Source organism: Cibotium barometz, chromosome 16 (assembly GCF_041138505.1).
Source record: "Cibotium barometz isolate CiBa-2024 chromosome 16, ASM4113850v1, whole genome shotgun sequence".
In the NCBI taxonomy this organism is placed as follows: Eukaryota; Viridiplantae; Streptophyta; class Polypodiopsida; order Cyatheales; family Cibotiaceae; genus Cibotium; species Cibotium barometz.
Window position 1 is genome coordinate 52,716,716 of NC_141061.1, and position 11,717 is coordinate 52,728,432.

The 11,717-nt window shown below is 44.5% G+C and overlaps 1 protein-coding gene across 2 annotated transcripts; it reads left to right on the plus strand.

Annotated features, from left to right (window-relative positions):
* The first annotated feature begins 2,376 nt into the window (after window positions 1-2,376).
* LOC147630737 (potassium channel KAT3-like) lies at window positions 2,377-11,450 on the plus strand. Of its 2 annotated transcripts, none has more exons than XM_086810718.1 (13): window positions 2,377-2,505; window positions 4,082-4,297; window positions 4,396-4,548; window positions 4,647-4,704; window positions 7,593-7,916; window positions 8,023-8,262; window positions 8,402-8,500; window positions 8,637-8,669; window positions 9,423-9,608; window positions 9,701-9,895; window positions 9,992-10,067; window positions 10,169-10,819; window positions 11,048-11,450. In XM_086810718.1, exons 2-13 carry the CDS (start codon window positions 4,128-4,130, stop codon window positions 11,173-11,175), a joined length of 2,313 nt encoding a protein of 770 aa, XP_086666844.1. In that variant the 5' UTR covers window positions 2,377-2,505; window positions 4,082-4,127; the 3' UTR covers window positions 11,176-11,450. The 2 variants fall into 2 exon arrangements, with proteins under 2 accessions (XP_086666844.1, XP_086666843.1); XM_086810717.1 differs by lacking the exon at window positions 2,377-2,505 and adding an exon at window positions 3,181-3,475.
* Window positions 11,451-11,717: the final 267 nt, after the last annotated feature.

Here is an 11,717-nt window from a genome sequence, read left to right on the forward strand (position 1 = left end):
ATTTAGCAGTGTACACACTTTTTGATGGGCCTCACCATGCTGACATGTTTGGAGTATACACAATTAAGTTAAAGGTGGGAGTAAGGGATGCTTCCTTTTTATTGTAACCCTTCAACTTGACCACACTTTTGGGATGGAGGAGCGGTCTTCCTTATCTAAGCATGTGCCCATCCTAGGGATGAGGATGAAAGCTAATCATTTATAGGGTAGGCCCCCCCAACCCCACCCCCCATCCTAGGAATAAGGTATAAGAATATGGCATATTGAAAAGAGATACAGCAATAGAAAGTACACTAGACAATGCAATAGAGAGAATAGAGAGAATTTTAAGATTCTGATTATACCAAACAAGAGATAGGTACAATATCATGGTGATGTCCACTCGTGCACTCTAGTGTAGAGCTTAGATGGCGATGTAGATAGACTTTGGATGGAGGACGTACTGAGAGTATAGGGAATATATGGTCGCAAGCCTTAGGCCCAGTTCACATAAGGCGGCGGAAGGAATTTAAAAAGTGTAGAAGCCAACAAAAAGTTGCCATATGGACATTAGTGTTCACATAGAGCGGCGGAAGAGAAGGTTGAGAGGTGCCACATCGTGGAAGAAAAAAGGGAGTTTTGTTCCACCCCCCCCCCCCCTTGGAACAAACTTCTTCCACCCTCCAACTTGGCAAAAAGTGCCATGTTGGCACCAATCAACTCTTGGCTCTACTTTCCATGTTTTTGTTTTATTCTTTCTTCTGCCGCCCGAAAGGTTCACACTGGGCGGCGGAAGAAAATTAGTGCAGTCTTCCTTCCGCCCTCTGTGTGAACACTCGGGTGGCGGAAGTGTGCATTTTTTAACTTTTCCACCTGGAATTGCTCATTTTTGAGTGTGTTTTCCGCCGCTTCACTGTGAACTGGGCCTTAGCTTGTGCTAACTATGTCCATTTACAGTAGTGCGGTGGACATGTCTAAGACGTGGGTGACTACGCTGCATTGACACGGCTCACCGCCCGCATATCCATAATGTGTCCCAATAGGTCACCGCCCACTAATGATGAAATTAGTATTCGAGGAAATATTCCTTATACATGTACCCCTCATCATCTTCTAACCCTTATCAACGATCACAACTACGACCCTTCCAGCATCTAAGCTGGGTTGGTGCAACTATTGTCTCATGATGGCTACTTGGTGAGCTCGGGAGCGACAAGAGCTGCCCTTGTGTAATAAGTCTGATCGAATTGTTTTTTTTTTACTGTGAAAAAGAGAAGGTACAAAAAAAGCTATTAGAGTACATCCGAACCCAATACGCATAGATGCTGCTCTTGGGTTAGAACCCAAGAGGCACCCAATACGCATAGATGCTTCTCTTGGGTTAGAACCCAAGAGGCACCTAACCAATGTGTAACATGGAAGTGTGGTGTTCCGTGCCTTTTTTTCTTTCTTTCTCTATGCCCATATGGGCCTTTGTTTTTAAATTTTGGTGTGTGACCGTTGGATAGGAACGACTTGTAGTAGCTGAAATGGCACATGTTGCCGCCTTCATCTCATCGCCAGTGGTAGAACCCTGGTTTTTGTGTGATCGTTGGATAAGAACGACTAGAGGCCGCAAATATTTTTTTATTTTTTAAAAGAAAGCCAAAATAAAACCACGCAGGGCTAGTTAGCTTGTGCTAACTATGTCCATTTACAGTAGTGGTGATGTCCACTCGTGCACTCTAGTGTAGAGCTTAGATGGCGATGTAGATAGACTTTGGATGGAGGACGTACTGAGAGTATAGGGAATATATGGTCGCAAGCCTTATAAGTTCCTCAACAAATCGACAGCTTTGACCTGAGATACGGCACGGCAAAGCTTTTGATACATGAGTTGACAATCCACAGGTTTTCTTGTGGCTTAGTACTGTCGCCCATAGCAGGAAACGGAGTAACCTGTGGAGCTTCATCAAACACAAGCAAAGCTTTTCTGTGCAGATCATCGAAAAAGAACCGAATAACTGACGTAGTTCAAGGTTTCCATCTTGTTTTAGGGTTTCCACCAGAGAATCTGCTTAATCAGTCATGGAGTTTAGAGTTACCACAACGAAATCTGCGACAGGAAGGGTAGAGGTATCGAGGTAGGGTTTCCATGTAAAGAACCTGTTACATAGCTGGGAGGTTAGGGTTGCACCCGCTACAATAAGCACCTATGAAGCCTGATGCAGGGCTGGGTTTCTCCAAAAAGGTGTGAATTTACAAGCTGCAGGAGATTAAGGCGATCGCGGAACAATACTGTAGCGGAGAATCGTTTGGCTGTTAACATGTGCTGAAACGCCATAGCCATGTCGGCGTAATATCCAGCTTGGCTGATATGCAAACAAAGGCAAACATATGCGAAAGTCACTATGGGACCTTTTGTTTAACTGTCTAATCGAACAGGCCCCTGCGAAGAATCTCTCCATCTCTGCCGACTCAGTGAACAAAAACCTTTGCGTTTGGAAGAGGCTTTCCAATAATATGCGGAACCGACAACGTCGAAAGGTAAATGCTGCTCCTGAGGGTGTGCTGTGGGAGTGCCGGATGTGTTCCCCTTCCAAGCTTTGCAGCTATGGAGGTTGCAGAGGAGCTTGCGCTGCACAGTAAGACAAAAGAAAAGGGAGAGAAGAGCCCGCCCATGGTGGAGCCTGTCTATGGTGGATCTCGATTACACCTTCCACCATATTAGAAAATCTTGCTGCCCCACCATAAACAAATCACTGTGCATAATCTCATTAGACGTTCAATCTCTCATGTCTCTCCCGCTGATCTTACTTAACTTTTCCTTAGCTAGCATCACCTTTGCTGTCCTCCACCTTTCGTTGTGTATATAAACTGCCAAAATGCCGCTTGTTGCCATACCAGACAGCTTAAGCTTCCTTGTGTAAGAAAGCTTTCAAAGCTCTGAGACTCCATCTCTGCCAACTTTTGCAACAAGACAATACCGTGTCTGGTTTCTGCAGCTCCCGATTCGCCTGCAATATCACCTGAACACTTAGCTTGCTTTTCACCTGTCAGAACTGCTGCATCAGCTGCAAGCTTTACAAGCTGATCTTTTCCATGCTGCATCAACCTCTGCATGCTACAGTACAGTATTCCTCTCTTTCTCTCTTTCATCCCCCATAGAGATAAGCTTTCGAACAGACTTCTTCCTTTCAGCATCCTTTTCCTCACTGCAGCTTTTTCCTGTGTAAAAGCCTGCCAAGAAAACCTCCTCGTGCTTACCACAACAGATGTCAAGATAGCACACTGCCCTCTCACTTTCACCTGCCTTAATCACATCACGAAGCTCGGCTTCAAGAATGGGAGCTCTCTATGTTTGGTCTAGCAGCTGCAGGCCCTGCAGGCTCGATAATCCTGAACTGGCGCGCTTTGATAACTTAGACAGTGACCTTCTACCAGCCTTAGGAGCCAGAAGCCATAGCTTCTTGTCCATCAGCAAGAATATAATCCTTCCTTATGATCCCCGTTACAGGTCTTTCACCTCTCTTACTTAAAAACTTGCACTAGAATATCATCAAAGGCCAGCATTAGATGAATGCTTTCTTTCCACACAAGCATATACACTGTATTTTGACCTTTGTTGTTTTCTTAAATGGTCAGTAGATAAAGTAAGCACATTTAGTCTATATTTCTTTGCACACGCATCCAATACCATGAAGGTGATCATTGATGCAGCAAGCGTTATGAGTATTTTTCTCATGTAGCTTAAATTCTAGTTTATAAAAGTGCTAAAGTTCCATGGTTCAGAGGATCTTTATGTGCTTTCAAAGCAGACGGTTTTGTTTCTTATGCACTATTTTAGAAAGCTTCACAACATTAGCAGCAAGAAAGGCAGACATCTGCCCGAGGGTGGTGGCAACCGGTTGCTTTGACAGTACCCTACCTCCACTTCAGCAGTGGAAGAAGTATGCCATCCTGGGGGTGCCGCTTGGAGGTCTCCACACTGCCTTCCTGTTCTGCTGCAAAGAGGCCTTGGTGGCACCTCAAGCACAGCGCTGCCACTATGTGGATAAAGCACCCTGGATGGGCTTTTTAATACTCTTTAAGTTTCTAACATGCTGACATTTTTGTTTTGCAGATGCTGGGAGACCTTTCTGATTTTTCTGGTCATTTACTCGGCTTGGATGTCGCCTTTTGAATTGGGATTCATCAACACACATTTATGGCCCTATATTGCTGCAGACTTTGTAGTGGACTGTTTCTTTGTTGCAGACATCTTTCTTACATTTTTTGTTGCATATGTGGACACAAAGACGAATCTCCTTGTGAACAAACGTTCCCAAATCGCTGCAAGGTATAATCCGCCTGTATTCTTAGGTTTGCTTTATTACCAAAGCTCTAATTATATAATACCTTGAACTCTGCCTTTCTGCATGTTCTTTATGTGCACAGGTACCTCAAGACAGGCTTCGCATTAGATGTTGCATCCACTTTTCCCATACAGGCACTTGCACTCTCACAGAAGTATAGGCAAGGTATAACTTACAGTGCACTCAACGTGCTTCGCCTTTGGAGGCTACAAAGAGTCAGTAACTTCTTCACTCGGTAACTCAATGTTGCTTCTATGAGAAACGTTTCAACATCGCATGCTGTAGGATTAAAAATCTTATGGGACCACATTTAAATACTATCTTTTGTTGCAGGCTAGAGAGAGACATCCGCTTCACCTACTTCTGGATACGAAGTCTAAAGCTGCTATGTGTAAGTCAAACACTTATTCTTTCATCATTTCACACTCCAAAAACTTGGTGTCTCCAACTTTGGTAAGATGAGATTGCTCTATTAGCCAAACCACCGTGCTGGGCAGCACAGCCTGCTGTTGCTTTGAGGGGCACATGGCTGCTCTCTGTCCCTTCCTTGTCTTTGACCTTCTTTACAGGCGTGGTGCCCAATAGACTAACAGAGTTTGCGGGGCTCACATACAATGCCTTCTATTCTGGCACATAGGCTATCTACCCAAGGATGCAGATCAAGTCGAGAGCCAATGGCTTGGACACAAAGCCAGAGCCCCCTTAAACAAGATAGGTGCATTTTGGTGTGTCAATCTCCACAGCAGCCCCCTTGATGAAAACACTTGGAGGAGCAACTACAGAGACCACAGGTCAATTTCATAATGCACATGAAATGGCGCCAAGTTTGTTTAAGCTCCAAGGAGAGGACAGCAGGGGCTGCTTGGTAGCCCTTCTATGCAGACCCTTTGGAAGAGATGAAAATCGCTCAAAGTCAGGATAGAGCAGCATGACAGTGCCTTATGAAACCCCGCAAACTTGAGTCATTACCTTTTGAAGTCGGCATTTACAGCCACGCAGTGACATAGCTTTTGGGGGTGTCTCTGTTGAGTAAATTCATGCACACGCCAGGCACAAAGCATTGGCAAGCTGTGAAAAGCATTTTCTGTTATCCATAGGGTATCCTTGATCTTGGTTTGTTCTTTCCCGGGGGGCGGGGGGGGGGGGGGGGGGGGGGGGGGGGGGCAAGGTTCTATCTTGGGGGGGCTTGCAGCTTTATGCATATAGTGATTCAGACTGGGCAGGTGACTATGATACTAGGCAATCCACCAATGGGAATTGTTTTTTTCTTAGCAGTTCATGCATATCTTGGGCAACCCGCTGTTGCCCCATCTACTTGCAAGGTTGAATACAAGGTAGCTTTCACTACTACAATAGTTTGTGTATGGCTAAGGAGATTATTGGCTGATCTTCATGAGTGTTGGCAAACACCCACTATTATTCTCACTGATAGCCAGAGTGCTATAGCTGTGGCACGAAATCCCATATTTCACGCACATACCAAGCACATTGAGATCCATTATCATTATGTTAGGGGGAGATAATATGCAAGAGAGATCAATTTATCGTAATGCGCTACACAATGTTGGTGGTCTATTTACAAAGGCTTTGCCTAGACAGAAGTTTGAAGCTTTCCGAAAAGCTTTAGGCTTGCTCTCATATAGAAAGTGATTTGCTACCTTCTACAGGTTCACACTTACACTACAGGAGGGATTTGAAGGCAAATGTACACTTATGATAGTGCTTCGTGTGACTAGGACCTAACCAAGGACACTTTTTTCCATGTGGTTTTTTTCCTTGGATACCAGTGTGAAAGGACACTCTATCTGTTGCTTTGTACTTTCATATTATTATTATGGATGGATATACATGGAAGGTTGACTCAATCACCTTCATTGATTCTCACTCTCAACATCTGTGTACTGTTGGTTTGCGGTCTTGTGTGTGCTAGTGTTGCCGTGAGTGCATGAGCCGGTTGCTGTAGGTTTCCTACATGGTATCAAAGTGGTGTTTGATGTCCCTTCCTCTCCTGATGATTGCGCCGTGCGATTGTAGGGGGGTGTTGGAGTGGTAAATCATGTAGCTAATCTCGGATTGATGCATGGTTGGAACATGTGTTGGATTATTCCATATGCCAAAACATGGGAAGTCAAAAGTTTTGGGGAGGGGTGGTGGGGCAAGAGATGGGAGCTTGCCGGCGGCCACCATGCCCTCCCGTGGGGGTGTTGTTGGTTTGCGGTCTTTTGTGTGCTGGCGTTGCCGTGGGTACGTGCGCCCGCTCCTGCAGGTTTCCTACATTTAGGTGCCACAACCTGAGGACGAGGTGTCTGAAGAATATTTCCTTAGCACATCTAAACATGGAAATATTAGTCTGCACTTGCATTTAGTTTGTTTGATACTATACTAAAGCTTATGTAAGCCAACCATCTGGCCTCTAAACCACGCTTTGCTGGGCGTCCACGCTGCTCAGCCATGTCAACTCGTCATAGGGGGCCTTATAAAATAGAGCAATTTGATAGATGCGTAATTACAAGGAGAGGGTGGAGCATTGATTTTTAACAAGATGTAATTGAGGTCAATGAACTCAATGTGGTGATGCAGCCCTACTCATCAGGGAACACAATATGCAGGTGGTCTACCGTCTAGAAGATGGGCACAGGTTGGTGTGCTACCAGGGATCCTGCACACATGGGTGATGGCTTCAAGTGAAGACATAGATGTCAAGAGGTGGAGTCTTCCCACATTCAGAGGTAGAATGAATGCTTATGAAGTGCAAGCCAAGAGTGTACTGGGACATAGAGAAAGGCGGGGTGACAAGGGGGAGGGTTCCGGAGGGGCGAGGACAGGTCTAGCAGCAGGTTGGGATTGACAGTACAGGTTGGCATAAGGAATGGTGGGCCCAGCGGCAGACAGCTGGCAGCTGGCACAGGCCTGTTGGCAAGAAAACTGGCAGCAAACAGTCCGCATGACAGCTAGATAGGGGGAAGCCTCACAGGGGACACTGAACAATGGGGGGGGAGATGAAGAATGCCAGAAGGCAGATTGGGTGGGGAGCCATGCAACATGAGTCAGGGGTCTTCTGCTTCTCTTGTTATTCAATTAGTGCTTTGAGGTGTTCGGATAGAGTTGACCTGAATGGCCTCTTATGACTTTCTCCACAGCAAAATGACTAGGATTATTCAATAGATCAAAATCAGGGTACGGTGTCAGTGTTTGAACTCCTGCTTGGTTTTCCATTCCCATTGTTTTGATATTGTAATAGATGAAGTCTGCACTTCAACAAACGCTTTCTTTTTGCAGGTTACTTTGCTGGTTGTTCATTGTGCAGGCTGCTTCTATTTCTTGCTTGCAACATGGTACCCAAAAGATAAGGATGATAAAACCTGGATCGGATCTGTGCTTCCTGATTTTAGAGAGGAGAGCCCATGGATTTGCTACATTTATTCTATGTACTGGTCGATAACAACTTTGACATCAGTTGGCTATGGTGACCTTCATGCCCAAAATTACACGGAGATGGTGTTTGAGACTTTCTACATGTTTTTCAACCTAGGGTTCACAGCCTACTTGATAGGCAATATGACCAACCTGGTCGTGCATGTGACAAGCCGTACCCGGAAATTTGTAAGACATGGACTGCAATAGAGTCAATGACTCAAGAAGAAGCATATTTTGTGCCATGTTGTAACCACAAACCAAATGTGTCTGATGCCCAGTTATGTTGCTACAGAGAGACTCTGTTCAAGGCATTGCAAACTTTGCAGAACGGAATCGGTTGCCACAAAGACTGCATGATCAAATGTTAGACCACATACGGCTGAAGTTCAGAACCGAGAGCCTGAAGCATGAGGAGATCATGCCTGGTTTACCGAAAGCAATTCGTTCTAGTATTGCACAGCATTTGTTTCTCCCGACAGTGGAGAGGGCCTATCTGTTTCAAGGAACTTCGTATGACTTCCTTTTACAGCTTGTATGTTGCTCAAAGCCAGGAACTCTGCTCTGCACTTCACATGGGATTGATTGTAGAACTTGTTCTTGCTTCAAGTCATTTGATTGACATTTTCAGTGCTGTTCTTTGTTATGCTAAATCACTCTGGTGGTAATTTAAGGTTACAGAAATGAAGGCAGAATACTTTCCACCAAGAGAGGATGTCATCCTACAAAACGAGGCTCCCACCGAGTTTTACATTGTAGTATCAGGAGCAGTGGTAAAACAGATTCCTTCCTTTGAACTTCACCTCTTCCACTGGGCTCTAGCCCAAGTGGTGGCTGCTGTGTATTAGTTCCCAGGTTCAAAATGTCGCATCATAGCCTAAGCTCATTTATTTTTCTGTTGATTGGCAGGACTTGTACACATGCAATAATGGCACGGAAGAGGTATGAGCTTCCCATCATATGTTTTCTCTGCTGAAAATTAAAACTGTTCAGTAAAGCTACAGCACAGAGAGGGAGCACAGCATCTTAAGAGCCATGACTTCCTTCAAAATTGGTCTCAGCTCGCCTTTTCAATACCTTGCATGCAGATCTATTTTAGGTCTATGAACAAAACATTCTGTTGCCTTTTTAGCCTACCTGCAAGAGTCTACAGCCCATAAAAGCAGGTGTTGATTTTCTTGAGACAGTGCTGTGAATCCACTCACACTTCTCACATAGCACATGCCTCGAAAGCTAGCTCCCCTTTCTTCCACATATACCATTGTGCCACTGAGCTTTAGCCTTGTATTTACATCCTAATGTAAAATGCTCCATTTGTTGCTGGACATTGTCACATCTGGTGTTGCTCTCTGGTTGCTCTTCATACACATGCCAGAGATGAATCTGCTGCAACCTCATGCCTGCCCTTCCCCCCTACTAACATTTCTCTCTCTCCTGAACAGGGCTTACAAGGCATAAGTTAAACTGTCTATGCAGGCTCATATGCATCAAATTCTGTCACATGCTTTTGAACCTATCGTGTAGACCACAATTCTGTGGTGCTTATGTACATGAATCAGATCCCTTTGAGACATTATTATGCTCCTGCAATTTGCAGATCCATTTTCTTCTTCTGCTGTTTGCTTCAAATTTTTCAAGACTTGCTTCATTGTAACAAGGTGTCAAAGCACAATGCTGTTTGTATATTTGTATCAGTTGGCAGAACTTGCAAAATCAGGTGGTGTTGTTGGCGAGATAGGAGTATTGTGCTTCAGGCCACAGCCCTTCACAATACGCACCAAAAAGCTTTCACAACTATTACGAATCAATCGGATCAGTTTCATGAACATAGTGCAAGCCAACATGGTGGATGGACGGATCATGGTGGACAACCTTTTTCAGGTTCCAAAATCCATGCTCATTGAGGTGGTCACAACACTGACTTGGCTTTGCTACTTGCCAAATGCTAATATTGATTTGACTTTCAATGACAGCACATGAAAGAATCCAAAAGTGCACACATTTTAGAGCTTGCAAAGGAGATAGAGGAAACAATCTCTCCCGGGAGGGGGGGCATAATGATGAGTCTTCCACATGCTGCATCAGTAGGAAGTAGTGAGTTGATACTTCAGCTTCTGATGCAAGGGATGGATCCAAACACAGCAGATCATAGTGGGCGGACAGCTCTGGTAAAGTTGTGTGTGATGCTTTCTAAGAGCTTATAAAATTGTCAAGTGCTGCATTGCTTAGTTTGAGAGGTGACATATTCTTTCAAATGTATTCAGCACATAGCAGCAGCCAATGGGCATATGGAGTGCATTCAAGTTCTCCTTGAATATGGCGCTGATCCAAACATTCCAGGCAACACTCTCTCTCTCTCTGATGGACAGCAAAGATTGTTTAGGTAGCAGAAAGTTTTTGCCTAGCAGTAAATGTACTGATTAAGATAGATATTTGTGCAGACAATGAGGGCAATGTTCCCTTATGGGAAGCCATAAAGGCACGTCATGGGTTGGTGGCTCAACTGCTACGGGAGAACAATGCAACTTTGAACTCAGAAGTAGAGGGGGAGCTCTTATGTAGCGGTGTCCAGAAAAGGGACACTCAGGTTTTGCAAGATTTGCTCAATTATGGAGAAAATATCAATTCAACCAGATCAGATGGCTTGACACCCCTTCGTGTGGCTGTGGCAAAGAATTTGCTGCGAGGTCAGGAGAGTCACATGACCCTGCTTAATAGCCTTCCCCCTAATTCCACAGACTTGTCTCCATCCAAAAGCTTGGATAAGCAATCCATGTCAAAGGAAGAACACCATAGGGGACAACACTCTGCAGGCAACCTACAAGAAAAATGTCATGGCTTCCCCGGTCCTGAACGAAAAATTTCCACAAAGTTTTCAGGAAAGGGGACCAAAGTAATGAATTTTGAGGAGTCCCTGTTCAGCGTTGTCTCTGCACCATTCCTGCACAACAGAGTCTGCAATCTGGCACAGATTTCTTACCCAAGGCGAGTTACAATCTTCAAATACCATCCCACAAGCAGAGAAGCAACAGAGGCATGTGGAAAACTGATTGCCTTGCCGAGGTCATTTGAAGAGCTAATGAAGGTCGCAGGTATTATTTAATGAGACTGAAAATGCATGCATTTATCTGCCTTGAACCATGTCCCCCCCCCGCGCCAACACACACTCACACTCTCTCTCTCTCTCTCTCTCTCACACACACACACACACACACACACACTCCCACGTACTCTCTTACCCACCACACCCCTGTGCTCACTTGCACACACATAAAAACATGTTGTGAGGCATTGATGAGGCATTGTGCTTAATTGTGCAGGCCAAAAATTTGAAATAAAGCCAGAGAAAGTGTTCTCTGCAGATGCTGCAGAAATAGATAATTTGAGTGTCATACGAGACAACGACTGTCTCTATTTCGTAGACCAGCAAGAGCTTTTGTCCATATAAAACACGCAATGAAATCAATTACCTGACAAGTAACAATGGAGCTTGCAAGGGAACGTTGTAGCCCTAAAGAGGGTGCCAAATCTGTTCATATTGGTACCCCAATTTAACCAAGCAGATTTCAAATTCAAGAAAAACCACCACTACACCAAAGTCCACTACCATGAAAAGAGTGCCAGTACAACCAATTTTCATGTGTCTAAACCTTTCTGCAAAGAACAAGGCTAGCTTGATGTATTTTCTTGAGTTAACCTAAAATAAGGATTCTCCTTACCTCTTGAAATGCGTTTGATCATCCTATTGGGGATGGTTGCTAGACTCAAAATCATCATCGCAACTGCCTGCTTGGATGCTTATGCAGCTGAACGACTCATGAAATCATCATTTATGGGAGTTTTGGTACCGAGAGACACTACGACAAAAATGGAGATTAACATTCTCTTTAGGACACGAGGCTTGCTTGGACATTGAAATACGTTACAAATCTTAGTTACATGACATAGAAATCACTAAACACAAAGCTGAACTGTTATTTCTTGCGATTG